General features: G+C 38.6%; 1 protein-coding gene across 2 annotated transcripts in view; it reads right to left on the bottom strand.

Moving 5' to 3' along the window:
- LOC146460849 (uncharacterized) overlaps nt 1–21,407 on the bottom strand; it is a 93,802-nt gene that overhangs the window by 43,114 nt on the left and 29,281 nt on the right. The window contains exons 2-3 of one of the 2 annotated variants that reach the window (XR_014857522.1): nt 14,762–14,921; nt 12,774–12,947 (exon numbers count right to left, since the gene is read on the bottom strand). Coding sequence is in view for 1 of the 2 variants with exons in the window: in XM_085087530.1 (XP_084943656.1) it covers nt 12,866–12,947; nt 14,762–14,921 (242 nt within the window). In the remaining variant the exon portion in view is untranslated. Of the gene's footprint in view, nt 1–12,581; nt 12,948–14,761; nt 14,922–21,407 lie in introns of those variants that run through there. The other variant, XM_085087530.1, reaches the window with a different exon arrangement.

Here is a 21,407-nt window from a genome sequence, read left to right as displayed (position 1 = left end):
AATGACCGTGGGTATAAGTCGTTGAATTTTCCTTTATCTCTCTGAAAAATAACCTAGCTCGGCGACATTAGACAAACTGAACGAGTTTGAGTAATCGTGAGCTGGTGCAGCGGCGCCTTTTCCCACAAATACCTATGTCTCATACACGACTTATATCGACTTCTGTACTGTTGTTTTTCAGTGTCACGATAGGTTGTGTGACATTGAAAATTATAGCGTTAAATATGGAGAGTAAAAGTTTCCTACTTGAAGGTGGAAATCAAAATATATTTGATAAAAATTCCTCACTCAAACTCCTCTGTTTATCCACTTAGGCCCCGCTCGGTTTATTTCTGTAAATTGCTTTTAAACTCTATGGAAATTACGCTTTGAATTGACCAAAAAACCACAGGTGAGACGCGAATAGTCGTCAACTGAGCAAAGGCGCTCCGTGGAGCTCTGTTTGTTGATAAATCATTATGATATCTTACCACAAGTAGAAAGTGTCTTTTGACTGAGGAAAGAGAGTTCCCAGACTTAGGTATGTTCTTTACGAAACCTTGAATTTAAGGTGGTCTTCCACCCTAAAAAGGTGAAGTTAGGTTGGAAAAGTCATTAAAAAAATAGCAAAATTGTAACCTTTACACACTTGGGAAAGCTGTCTTGGCATGATCTCAGTCGATTTCCAGCATTAAAGCCGCGAGATTTAACAAAAATCTAATCAGCAGTATTCGACTTTTCCATAGCAACGACCATAGCAACAATTATACACATTTATTAAATGTTCACAAACAAGCGTAAATAACGGCTTCTCAGTAAGTGAATCCTTGCCCTCTTTTTTATTCCCTTCTACCTACTTTTTAGAAAAAAAGAATAAAAATAAATTCTAAAGAGGCCAAGCTGCTTAATTATCGAGGTTTATCCCCTAAAGAATTCATCTGTGGACAGATCTAAGTTGATTGCATACTTATCCAACTGTGCGTTAGTTAGATATCGTTCTTACAATAAACACCCATATTTTTTAGAGAAAAGACTCATTTTGAAGCCAGGGCGTGAATCCCTATAGAGAGTTGGTAAAAGTTTCCGGCAACTTCTATTCTTAAGAAATTAACTTTTTGAGTAAAAGACCACCTTAAGTGGGCATTTCGAGCCTCGAAATTGCCGCAAATATATTTAAGCGTGATCCGCGTTCTGATAATCAAGACGTTTTCTGTGACGTCCTTATTGCCTCCTCCGACGTGCTCACTGTGTACTACAAGTGGTCTCTTATTTTCTCTGAGGGATAGTGAAACTGGCGAGATACGGTTCCAAAACAACGCCTCATGGGATCACATATGCTAGTGGGATCCGATATTCGCGGGCTCCCACGTCACGTGTTACACTCGCCCTGTTTAACCCTGACCGACAAACGAGCCGACTTGCAATCCTGAAAACTAAAGTGAAAAAAGCTTAACTTTTCTTCCGTTTGTTGTCTTTCTTACGTCCTTTTCTTACTCCCTTACCTTCACAATCTGGCCATACAGTCACATGCAGGTTCCGATAGTGGTTGAATTTTCAATGCTCGCTTACCCTTGTTAGGTCTTGTTACACCTGGTGTCAATTATGTCAACAGTTATAATCACGACTTACCTCAATATCCTCGCAATTTACTCATTTATCATCTTTAATCAGTTGGCCATTACCATTTTTCCCATTCCCCATTCCCCGTTCGCTATTCGCCATTCGATTCTTTATTTTAAAATGACATTAGCGTGTGGCTCAAGATATAAAGGCGATTTTCCAAATACAAATGCTAAAGTTCACACCTTGAAAGTATTGAAGAAACATCGGACGCCGGAAGCAAAATATAGGTCAAAATATAGGTCTTTTGGAGTCGAAAATCGAAACATTTCAACCATACTCAGGTTCGGGAGTAGTCGATGAGGAAGTATTCTCTTCCAAATTATAAATATATATATATTTTTTCATTTTTCTCTCCGTCCTCGTTTCCAGTAGACTGCATGCAGTCCCTTTCTGGTTAGTCGAGATGGTGTGCTCATAGCGCAGAGAGACTGGAGCGAGGAGAAATAAACGAGAAGAGACTGGGGGAGAGAAGGAAAGTTACTGGCTGTCTTAGCTTTGAATGTCAGCCGGATGCGAGCTAACGCACAAAACAATGGAGATACATGTCAGCTCTAAGAACATAATACTTGTCTTTCTGTCACGAACCGAGCAACAGAGCTGAAAACAACTGCAAGAGGGCAAAGCTCTCGAAAGCGAGAGACGACAGTGATCAACTTTGTAAAGACGTGGATCTGATAGACTCTCATATACGTGATAAACGAACAGCCTGCAATCTCACCGCAGGTTATAGCATCAACATGAAATCACGAGTAACGAATTCCACGGATCCTATGTCTTCATAGATGACATATATTTAGCGCTGTCTCCTAAAGACGCGGATCTATTAGACTATCATATACGTGATAAACGAGCATCCTGCAATCTCATTGCAGATCAGATAAGCATGAAATCACGAGTCAGTTAATAAATCCACGGATCCCATGTCTTCATAGATGCCATTTATTTAGCGCTGTCTAATATCTTGCAGTTAATCCGAGCCAGTGAACCTAGACAAATGCCACAGAGCTAGCATACCTAATGGCATATGAAAATCTTCTCCTAACGGCTCAGAATGATCATTAAGAAATCTCCATTCAGTATATTTGAGTTTTTCCCTTCATGATCAAGAATCATTAAGCAGAGATAAGCTATAAAGGCTTTAAAACCAATCTTTTTGCGAACTGCAGGAGTCGTGCAGGCCCGTCAACACTTTTAAACTATTTTCAGTTCCTTTCCCCTTTTTTCCTCCTCTCCTCAAGCCCCCTTCCGCTCGTTCGCTCTATTTTTTTTTTTCGCGCTCGGCTATTTCGCGCTACCTCTCGACTATCCAGAAAGGGACTGCTTGCAGTCTACGTTTCTGGAGCCTACTGTAGGAAACAGCCGTTACCAGAAGTCTTAAAATTTACGGCAACCGATAGCGCATGATAAATTAGTATTGTGCTTATTCAGTATTAGGAAGCCAGAAACGTGTTGTGTTCTGGAACGTTTTTCAAAGGATTATCACCACAAGGATGGAAGATTAAAAAGTTTGTTTTAATGCACAACATTAATAATAATAATAATAATAATAATAATAATAATAATAATAATAATAATTTTTTTAAATAATAATCTTTATTAAAATATTCTAAGTAAAATGTTATTTACAGGTTAAAAGTAGCTATTAAAACTTATTTACAATTCTTTTCGATAAAAAAAGACTATTCTTAAGAACAATTTTTTTTTGAAGGAAAGGGAAAAAAATCTTATCAAGTTACAACAATATTATTACCTAAAAAAACCCCATCAAACTATGTCATAAAAAAAGAAACAAGAGAAATTATGTATAAAAATCATAGGGCCTAGATTTTGGCGGGGCATTTATCTAATTCAAAGTCCGCTTCTCAAACATTTCTTCTAATTACTCTTCTAACTGTTCTTGACCCTCTAAGACAGAGTAAGGCCGACCTAACGATGAGACAGACAGACAGAGACAGTGGTGGCATAGTTCTCTCCTTTCTTCGCTGCGACTAGCTCTGCCAGCCTGTCATGGTATTTCTTGCACTCCTCTCCCACGCCGCCTGTTGTTGTAAAGACTAATGGTGTAAATGTTCCCTGTTTCACGTCCATCACACGTATACAATCTCTTCTTGTCGTTCTCGCGCTGCTTACATATCTGCTTGAAGTCCAGGTCTCTATAAGAATCAGCGTTGGGGTAACATACCCGTACATCAAAGAACGCTGACCTTTGTCTTTCCCAAAAATCCAATATTTAAAAGTAATTATTAAAATCTTAAATAACTATTTTTAATTAATTATTTTTTTATCTTTTACATATAAAATTAGTTAGGCGCATTTGATCATATGCACATGCTAATTTGCGCCCTACAAATATTAATTATTATTATTATTATTATTATTAAAAACCTCTGGCATGGATGTCTAGGCGAGCGTCGGGAGCTCTTTTAGCTCCGCTAATAATAATAATAATAATAATAATAATAATAATACACAGGCAAGTAAAACTTAGCGATACAATGTAATGTTCCGACGTTTCGGCGACGTCATGACGCCATTCTCAAGGAATGAATAATATAAGCGAGTTCAACGGAGTAAGATCTAATAGATTAGCATAATGGAGTAATTTAAATGAATACTTTGTACATTCAAGCGTGGTCTTCATTGTTTGATGTACAGCATTTCGTTAATTAAACAATCAAATTTGTTCCTGCATTTTTTCAGTACTTTGAAACAGCTAAGGAGGTCTTCAGGGACTGCGCTCGCGTGATCGTTATCATAATGTTTCCTTACAGAGGATGAAGTGCTGTTGTGGCCAACAACGCGCGCATGCAGATGACCACGAGTATAACCAACATAGCTACCTGTATCGCACAGGTTACATTGAAAACGATAAACTACACATTGTTGGTTAACTAGCTGTGGTACAAACAGATTCGATCCGCGCCAAAGTATTCATTTAAATTACTCCATTATGCTAATCTAAGATCTTACTCCGTTGAACTCGCTTATATTATTCATTCCGAATGGCGTCATGACATCGCCGAAACGTCGGAACATTATATCGCTAGCTTTTACTTGCCTGTGTATTTCTAAAGCATTGTTAATTAATAATAATAATAATAATAATAATAATAATAATAATAATAATAATAATAATAAAACGCCTATTAACATCTTAAAACTGTTTCGAACAACCTCCAACATCCATTCATACAACACGTGATCACCCACCCCTGGAACGTTTTACGTCCAAAACTCTAGGCCAGAAATACATAAAGTTGATGTGGAATGTTGTTTTCGTATTTCTGCCTTGTGTTATTAAGCTAGTGTTTAAATGCGTGCCATCAGTTAGCCAGATTGATAATGTCAGGAAATCACAGATTATGCTAGGGCCGCTTGCGGCCTGCAGTATAAGATGGATTATACGAAGATAAAGGAGACGAGCCAGCCAAGCTGATGCATAGGCTTTGGATGTTCCATTCCTCCAGGCTGCAACAAGTAGGGTTTTGAGCTGGTTGTGAAATGCCTGCTTCTGAATATGATTGGCGGATAGCAGCTCACCTGCTAGTTGAGGGTTCAGCAAGGGGTGGACTTCCCCTTGTCGTGTCAGCAGGCCTGGGTAGTGAGGGAACAGAATTGGAGGTGCTACACACAACTCGAGAAGCAAAGGGTACCATGGTTGTGACTGCCAGACCGGTGCCACTAGAACAAGGTGTGACACATTCTGGTCTAGTAACTGTCTGAGGCAGCGGCCTACTAGAGCAAAGGGAGGGAATGCATATTTCCTCACTTTGCTCCAGTCCTAAGAAAACGCATCCACTGCCTCCGACTGAGGGTCTGGTCTCCAACTGTAAAATCGTGGAAGTTGAGTCGTAAGGCGAGAGGCAAACAGATCTACCTCCAAGGGGCCCAGACCCGATTTAGTTCCGTGAACAACAAGGGGTCCAGATTCCAGTCGTGATGGTCTGAGAATACCCGAGATTCTCGGTCTGCTCGTACATTTAGTGCCCCTAGTAAATACTGAGCCTCTATGAGGATATTGTGGTGCAGGTACCACTCCCATAGGTCTAATGCCAGAAGCGCCAGAACAGGGGATTTCGTGCCCCCCATCTTGTTTATGTAATGGGCGGCAGTCAAATTGTCCATTAACAGGCGGACTCGCATTTGAACTTTGCCTTTCACAAAGGTCTTGACAGCAAATGCCCCAGCCAAAAGTTCGAGACAATTTATGTGGAGAAGAGATTAATCTTGAGACCATTGACCCCCCGTGGATACTTCGTTGCAAAATGCCCCCAACCTTGTCGGGAGGCATCTGTCTCGAATACCAAGTCCGGAGAACCTGAAACCAGAACTTTTCCATTCCATGCTTCCAGATTGTCCCTCCACCAAAACAATTCCTCCCTGGCCTGAGGGTAAAGGGGAGTAGCAGAGTCGTATGTTTGAGAATGTACTAAAGCCCTGTTTTTCTCGTTTTGCAAGTGGCGGAAGTGGAGGGGCCCTGGAAAGACAGCTTGAATGGTAGAGGTAAGGTGTCCCAGTAACTTGGCTAACTGTAACTAGTGGCAAGTTTAATAAAGCTTGGCATTCTTTTCTCACGTTTCTGATTTTGTCCCGGGTAAGTGCTAGAGACAGAGTGAGGGAATCTACCACAAATCCTAGAAATTCCATCTTTGTGGAAGGGACGAGGACTGACTTCAGATAGTTTATAGATAGTTTAAGCCCAACCCTTGCAAAAGATCTAGGGCAGTTGAGGCATGTTGGAGGGCAATGTCCCTGGATTGGGCCATTATTAACATGTCGTCTAAATAGACTATCAGTCTGATGCCCAGTTGGCGTAACAGGCCTACTACAGGTTTCATAAGTTTCGTGAAGACCCTGGGGGTGCTTGCAAGCCCGAAGGGCAGGCAGCCAAACTCGTACATTGTTTCCTTCCAAACAAACCTCAGATACTTTTGGTAGTTCTTCCAGACTGGCACTGTGAAATAAGCATCCTTCAGGTCTATCTTGACCATAAAGTCGCCTTTTCGTAACAGATCCCTCAGCATATGATTCGCGTCCATCTTGAAATGTTCGTAAGGGATGAACTGATTGAGGGGGCGGAGATTCACGACGGGTCTCTGGCCACCCCCTTTTTTGGGGACTAGAAAAATTAAACTCACAAATCCTTGATGTAACTCTCCCGGGGGAACCACATGGATAGCTCCTTTCTCTAGCATTTGTTGTATTTCTAGGTCTATAAGAGCCATAGTCTCCTCTGAGCGAGGAACTGTCAGCGGGACGGATAATTGGTGTGGGGTACTTATGAGATCCAGATGAAACCCTTGAACAGTTTCTAAGATCCAAGGGTCCTTGCTTATAATCTCCCAGTTTGAAACGCAACGTTTCAGGAGTCCTCCTAGGTGGAGGTGATTTACGGCTAAAGGAGTTAAATGTAACATCATACCTGGTGGTAAGTGAGAAGGCCTCTCTACTGGGTGGTTGGAGGGATTTGCTGCAGGGCTCCCCTGGCAGCTCTGCCCCGGCCTCTGAATGAACCCCGAAACTGGCTGAAGTTGCTGGCATATGAAAACCTTTGACTGGCACCACCCCAACGGTTCCCTCGTATTTTGAAGGGGGTGGTGCGGCCTTGAAAAAACTGAGCAGGTCGTGAATGTTGCCCCACAGAAGCAGCTGAAAGTAATGTCTTTGCTGTCTCTGATCTGGTCTTGATCGTTGCTTCGAATCCCTCTCCAAACAAACTTTTGCCAGCTTGCGGGAACTCTTCTGAGGCAAGAGATGTTAGAGTTCCCTTGGAATTGATTTTGTTAAGGACAGCCTTACGTCGCTCCTTAGACAAAAGTGCCGAGGCATTACCCAGTAGACGTATAGCATTTGATGTGATGGCTCCAAGATCCTTCATTTGCTCATAGCTGAGGATCACATTTTCACCTGGCTAAGCTTCAGCAAGGAAGCCGTTATTATGCTCAAATAACATGGTTACTGGACCCATGGAATCTAACACGCGATCCTGTAAAAATTTATTGTCCTTGTCGACATTTTTAACGCCTGGCAAGAGTGATGGCAGATAGTTATCCAAAAAGGGAGTGTAAACACCATCAACATCTGGACGTGGATACTTTCTAGTAATTGCCTTTCGCTCAAAGGCAGACAATGGCTTATGCAACGTGCCTAAGAATGCCGATAACTGTTCAATTGCTTGCCAGCGAGCGCTATGGCAAAGTTCATCGTCTTCGTCATCCTCGCCCGTGGGATGAGAAGTGCCCGGTTTGTACCATCAGGCTCTAATATAACTACCTCGTCAGAGTAGTTTTCCGCCCCTCTTGGCCTTTTAGTCGCCGGGGTATACGTAGCGGTGTCATTTACATTTTCCGAGTGAGCCTTGAAAGCTCCGGCAGTGTTTGAGGTTGTAACAGAGGTTGGAGCCTTGGGCGCTCCGTGGACACCATCATCGGGTGAAGAGCTATTAAAAGCTTGTCGAAGCAAATTTAGTGCTTCGGGATCACTAAAAATCTGCTGAACGAGGGAGACAGGACGTACATTACCTTCCCCTTCCTTCGGCCCAGCTCGTGGAAGTGAGATGGCTGTATTATCCGAAGGATTGTCATCACCACGTGCAGGAGCGGACATCTTGGTTCAGAACGAAATAAAATGGAGGATTTATGTGGTTGGGCGCAAGGACTTATGGACCGACTATGTTAATTATTCAAGTTTTACTTTTAACGCACTGTATTTCAGAGCGAAATAAAGTTGATAAAACATTGTTATATGAGGCGACTGTTCTGAAGTATAATCTGTGTGTTGTTTTTTATGAAAGGGGGAGAAAATTAAACTCACAATACTGCTATAGTTTGAAGGGCAATGATTTCCATTGAATGGCTCGGGTATCTTTACCTATCATGCTAGATAATAAGTTTACCATCTTTGTAACGTCTCAGTAAAGAAGAGGGCGCACTCTTTTTATTTTAAAATCCCTATATATGAAATGCAAATGATAATTTCTTTTGGTCAAACAAACTGCAGTAGTTTTTTGTTCTCTCAGAAACCACAGGGTAAATGTGCGGGGAGGGGGAGGGGGAATCTACTCACAGTGATAAGGGTTATTGTAATACCTTTTAACTTTTAGTTGCCCAATATGTTTTAAACTTAAATGGCTTCAACAAAATAATGCCAGTGTCTTTTGGGGCTTAAGCAAAAGAAATCTGGCGTTCAAGGTTTGCCGCATACAAAATTAATATTCAATTTCCAATATTTAACTCAATCATGTTTACACTGAAGTCTTCTTACCATTCAGCCAATAACTACGTAAAGAAACCTAACATATATCTCATTTTGCTATCGGTTTGAAGTGAGATCACATGAACATGCAGTTACATTTACCCATCATGCTATTTTTTTTAACCCTGATAATTTTGCAAAGCATTTACTTTTCCATATTAGTATTTATTTTTATTTGGCATCTCAAAATTGTCAGTGGCTGTGAAGATTACTAGTAGCAGGGTTGCCGGAATCCCTTGGATCGGCAAACGTGTCTTCTTCAGTTGTTCGCTGAGGAAGTTGTAAGAGCATTTCATGACTGTGAACTGATTCATATAAGATTATATTTTGATGATTGCTGAAGGAAGACAATTATTTCTGAGCATGGTTGCTGAACAGAAATGAGCTGCATTAGATTCAGATCACTTTACTATCATAACTGGTTCTGTATCGTTATGTATAGTTTTTTGTTTCTTTACATGCATCGAACGAGCCGTAAAAAATATATCTAGAGCAACTACTTGATCTGTTATCATGATTTTTAACGTTGGATGTTATTTTTCTCATTTTTTTTCCTCAAATGTTTATTCATCGTTTTCCGTCTGTTCGTTTAATGATTGTCCAACTATAATTGTATCAGCAGGTTCACAGTCTTTAAACATTGTATGTAACAGCACTGTAACGAGGAAGCCCTATTCTATAAGCCCTATTGTTTCTTCTAACGCTTCTACGCCACTTTCTTTGTAATATTTTCCCTTCCGCTCATATTTTTTTTGTAACGTGTGTGGTGAAATAAATAAAATGAAAATGAAAAATGGATAATTTAAACACCTTTTATCATCACACACTTCCATGACTAAGTGAATTATAAGATCCTTTCTCTCCCTTCTCCAAGATCTCAAAAAGCTATTACGTACCCTTTCTCTCTACTGTGTTTCAAGTTGTCTGTGTTTTGACCAATTCCAAGTTTTTTCTGTGTGAGTAAAGAGGGTTAAGAAGTTTTTTTTGTCCATGTCAATAGTTGTGAACACCTGAGGTGTACAAAAAACCAACGGCTACTACACACAAACATGCATGCGAATTTTCCCATTACTTTAAACTTTGCATCAGTAATATACTGCAGCAACGTCTACTTTGCCTTTTCTGCGCAGCAGTTATCAGTACATAACGATAATGATAATCATGATAGCAATAAAAAGAATAATAATGATGATGACGCTTATCTTAAAAACGTAGGCAGTGGTTGCCCAATCATCCCAGCCAAGGACTTCTGTTAAAAATGCTCGAATTATCAATCTTAAAACTTCGGAGATAAATTGAAAACAAAAAAGCTTATACACAATCTGCAAATAATGCATCTAAATGAAATGAAAGTCAAGTCCATGTTAATGTAATATGTCAAAGTTTCACTCGAGACAGTACGCGTAGCGGAGTATGTTTGACGAACTTCGAGGTTTTTGATACTGTGATGAAACACTGTGGCGAGTGTTTGATATTGCTTCTCAAATAAACGGATTTTGAAGAGGAAATTAAGGATAGAAAAATGAGGAGTTTTTCACCAGACATACAAACACGTCACGGAGCATGATTTTCTTTGTCTTTTAAATTATGATGATGATGATGATGATGATGATGATGATGATGACGCTAATCTTAAAAACGTAGGCAGTGGTTGCCCAATCATCCCAGCCAAGGACTTCTGTTAAAAATGCTCGAATTATCAATCTTAAAACTTCGGAGATAAACTGAAAACAAAAAAGCTTATACACAACCTGCAAATAATGCATCTAAATAAAATGAAAGTCAAGTCCATGTTAATGTAATATATCAAAGTTTAACACGAGACAGTACGCGTAGCGGAGTATGTTTGACGAACTTCGAGGTTTTTGATACTGTGATGAAACACTGTGGCGAGTGTTTGATATTGCTTCTCAAATAAACGGATTTTGAAGAGGAAATTAAGGATAGAAAAATGAGGAGTTTTTCACCAGACATACAAACACGTCACGGAGCATGATTTTCTTTGTCTTTTAAATTATCCATGAGTTTGACAAATTTATTAAATAAATTTGCACAAAACATGCATTCAAGATGTCTTCGTCAAAATTTTCGCTGTGATCGTCAATAACCTTAGGACCGACGAACGGTAACTTGACTGGGGGTGTTTATTACTCCTGTAATTCGTTAGAGTTGGTGCGCTTATTGGATCCTTATTAAAAATAGTACACCTCTTTTAAGTAGGGCTTCCGCTATAGCGGACATTCACTAGAACATGAATTTGTTAATGGAACCGTAACAGATTCTCTGGAGTGCAGGTGTCTACGCGAAAAGATTTTAATAATCTTAGAATCTTTTCCTGGCAAGGAGTGCAGCTTCACCCGTCTTCACGCGACTTTTTGATAATGATTGCCTTGAAACAGTATAATCACTAAGGCTTGTGTTACTCCTGACTGCTACGCCCAACTGAATCAATAGCATTTTTAAAATACATTCTGATAATGTATTTACTGCTACCTTCGTTCACAATAGATTTCTTTTAGAACAGCTTTATAATTCTTTCAGAGTGAAACTTGGCTTCTGAAATGAAGTGTTCTTAAAGGCGTTTTATCGTCAAGCAAGCTTGAAAGGCAATAGCATTGGTTTTAAAAGATATCAATAGCTAGTAATAGTTCAGTAAACACCAAATTCAAGTAAAAGTGAAGCTCCTGTCGCTGTTATCGTATTAAAAGATAATGGGTGTTTTTGTTTTACTTCATGATCAGTGGAAGTTTTGAAATTAAATCATCACCCACGCGCCCGTCAAAATGCTGAGGGGTTAAGAAAACCAAAAGATTTTGGGGTGTAGGGAGCAACTGAAAACGGACAAATGCATAACAAAACTAACCGAGACATTTTTTCGCTCACAGTACGAAAAAAAAAAACCCGCAAAAATCGAAACATTAAACACATTACAATTAAAACATTGCTAAAATTGAAAGAGCAAAAGTTGTATAATTATGAATCTGAGTTTTCTTCATTAGGTTACAATCGCTATGACAGGAAACAAGAAATTGGTATTTGGAACTAAACATGATGAAACAGAATATGGCAAGACCTTTTACAGGCTCAAAAACATATAGCTGCTTCAATATATTCAAAAGACTGGATATTTGTTTTGTCGGTCATACTACGGTTAACCTTTGGTCTAAACCCACAACCTCCACAAGCAAATCAAAAAATTGCATGAAATCAGTTCCTTCTTGCTTTGCTGTAAACGAGGTCAATTAAATTCTGCAAATTGATGTAAGTACTACCTTGAGTCCTAATTGCTATAGATTGGATTAAGCCTGGTGAATAAATGATAGATAATTTTTTTCGTAGTGACTCAGCATACTCGGAAAATGAAGAGATCTCGCTTTTTCCGTTTATGAGTATGCCTGCTATAGTTTGCTTTTAAAGTGGTTTTTGGTTGAGTTTTGTTAGTCCTAACATAAACAACTCAACGAATGTAAACAACAGTAAGAACCAATGAGAAATCGAAGCAGGTACACGCGTCACGCGTCACGCGCGGGAAGACGTACTGCGAGTACGTCACTATTTGTGGTATGCTTTTTATTGGCTGAGAAAGTGGCGCGAGCTTTTGAATATTTTTGTGATATGTCACAGCGTAGAAGTAAAGCATGCTCAACCGAGAACCGCTCTAGTCTACTTTCGACGGTTAACATTTCAATTCTGATTCTTCGCATTTTTGGGTAGCACAAGAATGGTCTTATACACTTTAACGTTTTAATGACAGTTTAGTCTGAAAAACAGTGCTTGAACTCTTTAGTCATAAAGGAGTCCCCCTTATGAAATAAACAAAAAAAAAATTATACATATCTTTTTTCAAGAAACATCAAGAAGGCCACTAAAAGACAAATGCGACTATAGGAAGCCATCTATCTGAATGATTAATTCAATGACGTCCATATAACATTAAACATATAAAGATAGCATTCCTTGTAGGTACAGCAGTATTAGTGGCTTGTGTACACACGGAATCATTTCCTCTCTACTCTGGAACTGCTGGCGGATACAGGGTAGAAAGTGGTTTGCATTCATCTTTGGGAAATACAAGTTCTGTCTCGTCCTCTCTATAAGCGAAAAAAGAAAATATTTCATAATTAACCAAGCGGTGCATGTTTATTGACTGATCTACTTTGAAGTCCTACCTCAGATCAAATCAGTGGAAGACGGCGAAAGAATGGAGAATTGTTAATAGAGGAAAGAAATCTCACTCCCTCTAATGACTTCGACGTGGGGACAATATCACCCCGGCTACCGTGTTTTGTTTACCTGATTTGGTTCGAAGCTGTGCTTGCGCTCTAAGAATAAATTTGTCTAAATTTGTTAAAATTGTCAATTTTAGTATCTTTGGAAGTGATCCAGAACGCCGTGAAAAACTGGAGAAAAGTCACGAAAAATCAGCTCAATACAGGCAACAATTGATACGCTTTACTTTGAGAGGTGAGGGGCCTATAGATCGAATATAGTACAGATTACACTCTTATGCGCCGATCAATTCGAAACTTCAAAATCCTCGTCGGGTAATCCTTTTCAAAATTAATTATAGGTTGTTTAAATTCCCGCCTCCCTGGGACGAAAAGCCGTTCAAATACCTTACCTTTAGTGCTCTGTCTGTGAGGACACACTGAATTTTTTGGCTTCACAATCCGTTATTTTGAAGCCATTTCGAGTGATCCATGCGCTCGCAAAGCGAAAAACAGAAAAACGCACGAATTCTGCTTCTCAAATTCCGCACTCTGCACTTTTCGGGCACAGTGCACGGTCACATGTCTAGGGGGTTCCCTGGGGAGTTGGAGGTCAGAATTGATCGGCTAATTGTCTTTGGCTTTTATTCGGCGCGATTGTGCTTGGACGAATAAAAGGCTCTTTCTTAACTGTTTCGCCTCATTAGCAATATTACAATAAACGACAAACTAGCTACAAATAAATGCACGTTGTACAATCAAAAGAGCTTCAAAATTTAGTACTCTCTAAAAGTTTGAGTATGGTCAATGAGACATTTTTGGGAAAGTGAACTTTCCAAGTATCACGAATTTACAAAGAATGTATGTCCACACATTCTTTGTAAATTTTATCCCTTAAGGGGGGAGGGACTTTAAGCGTTTATAACTTTTAATTTCAAAATTTTGTGTGAACAACACGAGAATACGTGACGTTTACAAAAATTTATCAGGAGAAAAATTTTTTTTATTAGGTTAGGGTATACTGAGTTTGATGGCAACCAACTTTTTGACAGGCAGTTTTTCAGAATTCAAGGAGATTCCTAATTTCGATGTACAAAAATTACAGTTAATTTCACGTTTCTATTTCATTTTCGTTTTTCAGTTCATTTTCATTTATTTTTGATCAATTTAGATTGTTTTCTGAGGTTTTGGCTAAATCAGAAAATACAAATTGTAACATAATTGTCACAGCATATGATGTCATTACTTCCCTTTGCGAACCTCTAAGGAAATATCTTTGTGCGTACTATTTGTCGTCCACATCTCCTTGTCATTGTTTTCATACTCGCAAAGTTATTGAGCGAAAGATAGGAATTCCTTCCCGCTCCCGACGCTCACAAAGTAAAACTAGCACGTTCTATATATAGGGTTAAATTTTTGGAAAGCTAATGTCTCCGAGAATATTTAGCATATTGTACTGATATTCATCCCAATTACCAATTATGGTATGTTCTTTTAGTTAATGCATGGTGTCCGTTTCTTCGTAGCCTATTTTAAACTTATGAGTCAAAATGTAAGCATTGACGTCAGGAATGATTCTCCTATAAATTATTAATCTTTGGAATAGTTAGTGCGAATATGAAATTTCGACACAGCCGTGTATCTAAAGAAATCCAATTGTGTTTAGCCTGGAGTTACAGTAACGTGTGAGGTATTACCTTGCTACCAGCCTCAGCACCAACTCAATCTTCATGGAAGGATCAACCTTGATTGGGTTAGCAGGAATGAATTGCTGAGTGCTGTAACCTTGCAAGGTTGTTCCTCCTGATCTCCACTTCGGGTCATTTTTGGTCAGGACACGACCAGTGCTCTGTTGAACTTTGAAAGAAAAAGCTATTAATTAAGGTTACCGTACACATTTAGAGGTGTCTCGCGTCCAAACGATGTAGTGCGTCCGGTTTAAACTGTTGATACCTAAACCCCTATTTCAAATTAAAGCTCACAGAGCTGGCTATGGAGCGTATGCACGTGACGTCATCGCCGCCATGTTGATGTACCGTCAACAAAAGATTTTTCATTTGCTGGGATTGTTTTGGTAAGCCAACATGGTCACCACGCCATTGTCATTGGAATCCCTTGGGATTGGTTGCATACGCTCTGTCAAACTTTTCAAAGAATTTTGAAATAAAATGCATTGTCGAATTTTTAGCGGTGTTTTCTGGAATCAATTTTTCACTTGAAGGGAACACTTTAAAGAGCTAAAACTCGAAGGGAATTTGTTCGTTTGCCTTCAAATTTGGACAGCAGCTAGTTTATCATATAAACAACAAAAACGTGTCTGCGAATTTTTTCTATCAAAATATTTTTTGTCCGCGAGCGATTTTTGCACGATCACTCCACATTTTTTTAATCCTATTTCAAAAATGTTTTGTAACTTTTCACTGCAATTGAATATGGCATAACGCAGACACGATTTTTTAGCGCTTTGGGTCGGAAACTGAGGAGCAAATTAAATAAGCGAAACTCGAAATTCGCTTCGACTTTCAAAAGGTGATTCAGAGGCTCGCTCTTAGAGGTCGTGAAAAATTCGACAATTCATTTTATTTCAAAATTTTTGGTACAGTTTGATAGCCAGATCTATAAACTTTAATTTGATATAAGGGCGTAGGTATCTACAGTTAAAACCGGAAGCGCTACATCGCTTGGAGGCGAGACACCAAGGTATACGGTAACCTTGTTCAAAACTAACATTTTCATTGTTGACTCTCGTTACAACGAACGTCTTGGGCGTATTGAACAGCATATTGTATTTTTGTGTTTGTTAACAGACAAAAAATATATACCTATGTATTTTAATGCATCCAGGGTGTTTGCTTCATCTTCAAAGTATTTCCACTGTACAGTATTTTCATTGCTTTCGTGTTATTTTAGTTGGTGTTGCTATTTTTGCTCTTGACTGAGTTGTGTATTTGTGTAGAATATGCAGTTCATATTCCCTCTTCTTTGGCTGGTAACATTATAGTGACAATTTTACAATTTGAAATCAGGACAATTTCATCGTACCCCGCTATTGCGGACTGCCGCTAGTACGGACACTAAATGACGGCTGTCTGCTTTAACCAGAGTTGACTGTAGTGAGTAGCCTCTTTGTGTCGATTTCCAAATACAAGCTACATTTTAAGGCCTTGCGTGACCAGCTCTTACGGCGGGTTTACGTTCAAACTTCCAACGCAGAAAGACAGACTCTGAGTGGTTCCGCACAGGTGTTGACAGAACAACGGAATGAAGAGATCAAACAGTTTCTGCACAAGAGTATGAGAGTAGAGCCACCATGAAAACTCAAGTGGCTAAACCTGTATAAATATTTGATATTAATATTCCAGGATCTTTTCAAGAGACGGAAACGAATGGTACTTAAAGTTTTATCCTGCCTTGCTTCTGTTTGGAAATAAAACTGGGGGTGACCTTGTTTTGAAACAAACCTCACCACTTTTCATATGTAAGTGCAAATAGTTAGCATAAGAACTGCATGATCTTCATATGAAAAGTAGTGAGGTTCGTATCAAGGCCAGGACACTAAGCACACAACTGTAAAATGGCCTATTAACCGAGACAACAATGGGGCGAAGGGCGGGGGGCGAAGCCCCGAGCAAGCCAAGTATCAATGATGATAGAAACCGAGAGCGAGCCGTCTTATTGTTTCAGCATACCTCAGTGATCGATCTATCAAAGAAAAAATATATATTTCATAAAGTTTGATTCATTTGTCAATGATGCATGCTAAATCTCGCGATCTCTGACAAAGTGGCGCATTTGCAAAGTTCATTCATCGAAAAAACAAATCTACACAGTGATCTCGCCATAGATTAAGCAGTCTCAGAAACTTGCAAACCGTAAAGAAAAAATGATGTAAAGCTCAAACTAACTTAATTTCAAAGTCATTTTCATTTTCAAATTCTGAAAAAGAATTGACAGCAAACTACAATCGGCTGAATAATGAAATGGACCACTGAGGATTCATACAGGTATGTGTAAAACCACACTGTTCGCTATTATTGTTTAGGATCTTTCGTATCTGCATCTCCCAGTTGACCACTTTCAAAAAGATTTTTGTAATTGTTCGCTTGTGGTGGAAGTTTTATGAACAACTGCACCAATTTTCCCTCCGCTTTCTTCAGATTTTTGCAGAATTGAACGTATCATTTGCCTTAAATTCATAATCACGGACGATAGACTACCGCTTGTTAATTGGTTAGCTTGCTCCCAAACTCGCTGGCCGCTCGGATGGCTTTAAGTCAAGAAGCTTTGAAGGGTTCTCCAATTGTGTCTCACTAACAAATAAAACCTCTGCAAACAGGCGTTTAATTCGGCTTTTGTTTGTTGTTCAATGGGTGTTGTAATTTCTTTTTGGATTGAAAACCAGTCGAAAACAAAACTTTTCTTTGACAACTTTATTTGGTTTACTTACTTACGGAGCTTAGGCTTATGTAAGCGTGATTTTTGTTGGTTTATCATAAAGCATTTTATTTCGGAAATGTTTCTTCATTTACCTTCAAGAATCTTCATTCCATTCTTTGTGGCTTCCTTGTTTATTTTTTTTGGAACGGCACTTTACAAAACGTTTCGTACGTCTTCTTCACAAACTTCACGAAAACGCGAATGGAAGCCATTTTCAAAGATTGACCAGCCCCAGGTGCCGTCTATCGATCGACAGACGGCACCTGGGTAGCCAATCAAACTGCGCGTTTACGTAATAATCGGTCACTGAGGTTACTAACAAACATAGATTTTATCGACAGAAGACTGTAGCGATTTTGAATAACCGGTAAAAACATTCAGCGCCTTGACTATGTTAAATATTTAGATCGTTTTTCAACAACCAACATTAAATTAAACCAGCAATTAAATTTGCCTTGACCTTATCTTGGCAAAACATAAACAAACTGAATTGTTTTCAAGTTTTTGACGCCTTCAATGTAATAAAATTTAACTTTGTGAATGACATGTTAGAATTTCGCCCCTTCAAGAAAGATGTCTAAAAAATAACGAGTTTTTTCACCTTAACCTATTGGAATAAACTTTTCCTTCTTGAGTTTGAAATGGTGGAAAATAAATACAAGCAAGATGAGGCAAAGATGATCTGATTCATAGCTTATTACATGTTATTACATGACCACCTGTTAAGAGATAATCGAAAAGACTGGAAAAAAGGATATAGCACTTACTTCCTCCCTGCGCTGTTAAAAGAAAGAAAAGTCAGAGAAATCAACATAAATAAAACATGTTCATTCGTATAAGGAGCAAAGAAATAAACAGAAATCAGCAGCATTAGTTGCCTTTATTTATTATTACAGAGAAAAACAGATTTCTCTGCCAAAATTTAGTAAAAAAATGAGTAATGCATCTTTACGGAGTTTTTAAATAGGGTTAAGCTCGTAACTTCCTTTTCAAGATGCCTTCTTCGTCTTGCTATTTACAATTTCTCAACGATGCCAGTTTCTAACAATTGGTTACACTACATATTTCAAATTATTCTGGTTCGGATAAAACTTTTTTTAATGAGCTAGAGAGTGTTTATTGACTGATTCTTTGTCTATCAATGTTGTTTGTAAAATGTGAAAAAAAAATAAACTTGCACAACTTTGGTTCTTAAAATGCCTCGCATAGCGCTCACATGTCTAAACAGTGAAGGAGCAGTTCCGCGTGTCGAAGTCAAACTTTTAGAAAAGGAAAGTTGTGGCTCAGTTCGGAGAATGGAAGGATCTAGCAGACAACACCTCAACTAACTGTTTTCTATCTAGAATAATTTATTCGTTGCGTTGTTTTTTCGTCCTTGCTTTTTTGTCCAGTAAATTCCGATTAGATTATAAATATAAATTTTAATGTCCATAGCGCAAACGATGAAACGACCCACATTTTTGATGATCAAAATATGACGTACGAAAGGTTGGTAAGTTATATAAACAAAGAAGATATAAAAAGTGAACACTAGTTTGGTTACAGTTTGGTGAAAGTAGGCTCATCCTAAGGACAATAAATCACACATCCATGAAGCGATTTTAAATAATAGGTTAAAACAACAATATTCTGTAATATTTGCAACTGATCTCATCAGGAACAATATCAACACAACAAAAATTCTTTTACTTAGGAAGCCATGAAATTGACGCTGTTGAACGTGCAAAAAAAGTAAACATAAAAATTTTAATCAAAAGCACTTATATCATGAATAAAACAAACTAATTAGGGAAGGCCGAGTTTTAGCCAACGAGGGATGTCTAGCAGTCATTGACAGAAAGCGTTGCCTGAGGTAAATGTACCTCATATTCATGTGGTACCTACGAATAACTGATGAAAATATATTACTGATATTACTTACCAATCACTACTCCATCGGGTGAATATGAAAAGAAAATGAGAAATTAATGTTAAAGTTAGTAACTTAATTAATTTCGAATGCATTGAATTGGACTGAGGGAGTTGCATTAGTAGTAATTTAGCTATAGCAGCTATTCAGCTATTGAATGTGCAATTAACCGTATAATTGTTTCTTTTAGTATTTAATATTTGTCAGTCTTTTTAGCATCATAGTTTTGTAATTTGTTATGTAAACGGCTCGCTGGAAGAGACTGCGTGTTCAGACACAAAAACAGTTTGATATGTGCAAAAATAAATACAATAAATTAATGTGTTCACCGTCTCCTCCAAGATGTGGCAAAGATGGCCTGACTCATGGCTTATAAAATGTCAACGACATGACCACCTGTTAAGAGATGATCGAAAATATTGAAAAAAGGAAAATAGAACTTACTTTCTATTGACCCTGTTACAAAAAAGTCAGAAAAATCAAAATAAGTAAAACATGTTAAGTTTGCATAACAGTAAGGAGCAAAGGAATGAGCAGAAATAAGCCACCTTAACTGTCTTTATCGTTTTTAACAGATTTTACAGATTTTTCTGCCCTAAATTGGAAGAAAAAAATAACTAATTCACTATTATAAATGTTCGCACCATTCGATGAGAATATTTCCTGCGCATATTAACAGGATTTCTCGGATGTATAAAATGGTAAAACAATGTTCTAGGAATTTATTCATTGGCAAGGGTCCTGTTCGACCAGTTCTTTAAAAAGTACTCAGTAAAGTCTGTTTATGCAACACAATAAAATCATAAATTCAAAGTGAGAAATGGTGTGGCAATGTTATGGCGTTTGGAATTTTTTTTTCGTCACTTTGATTACCAATGGTGGTGCTGGCTAGAGGGGGGGGGGGGGGGGGGGTTTAGAGAGCGTGAAGTATGAGATACGTCACACTTCACGCTTCTACGAACCTCCCCCCCCCCCCCCCCCCCACCTCCCTCACTTTTCAAGCCTACCAACCAGGCTACACTCTAAAAACTACTGAATATTCAACTTATTTAACTTTAAGCTTGATGGTCTATGATGCATAGGTGGAGCAAGCTCATTCGCAAGGCTGGCAAATTTCAAGGTTTTCTGACTTCATTTCTGCAGTTTGCCTTGAAGAAATATAATTTTTATGCTACTTTGAGGAGTTTCATTCCTACCGCTGAACACTAAAGACGAAAATCATCGAAAAATCATTATAGGCAGTGAAATTGTAATGAAAAACATTTTTAATGACAATATCAACAGATCCTTTACTGTCATCATCACGAAACTCTGCATCCGTCGAATAAAAAGAAAAGAAAACCTAAAATTAAGTTACACGAGCGTGCAGTCCACGAACTTTTGTGGCCATCCCTTGCAAGTGGCCTTAGGCTACACTCTACAAACGACGGTTTTAGAGACAAACGCTAGGAATTCTGGAACACCGAATGTTCACACGCAAGTAAAATTTTCGGTGGCCTTACCTGGGCCTTCGCTACATTACACAAAGCGCAGCGCAAACTTGATCCACTTGCGCCACTTTTTTCCGACCGGAAATGTTGCAGTACTAGGTGTTCTTTCAATATTTAGAAAGCTTAGAGCTAAAAATTCTTTTTTATTTGTTCATGGAATTAATCCAGTAATTTCTTACGTTACAATGTAATATAATTGGAAGCGGTGGACTACCGGAATCATGAGTGAACACGAGATGTGTCACACCTCACGCTTCCAAGCTTATCATTCAGGCAATTTAACAACTAGACGGCAAGCTCGATGTTATATACGCTGATAATTGGCGAGGGGCGAAACCCCGATCCATCCATGATCATAGGCGATAGAAATCGAGAGCGAGCCGTCTAATGGTTTTAGCATAACTCAGTGGTCGATCTGTCAAACAAAAAAATATATATTTTATTTCATAAAGTTTGATTCATTTGTGAAATGATGCATGCTAAATCACGCACGGTCTGACAAAGTGG

This window comes from Pavona decussata, unplaced genomic scaffold (assembly GCF_977016875.1).
Source record: "Pavona decussata unplaced genomic scaffold, jaPavDecu1.1 SCAFFOLD_207, whole genome shotgun sequence".
Lineage (NCBI taxonomy): Eukaryota > Metazoa > Cnidaria > Anthozoa > Scleractinia > Agariciidae > Pavona > Pavona decussata.
The sequence above is the reverse complement of the archived record's forward strand: the minus strand, read 5'-3'. Positions and strand labels throughout refer to the sequence as shown.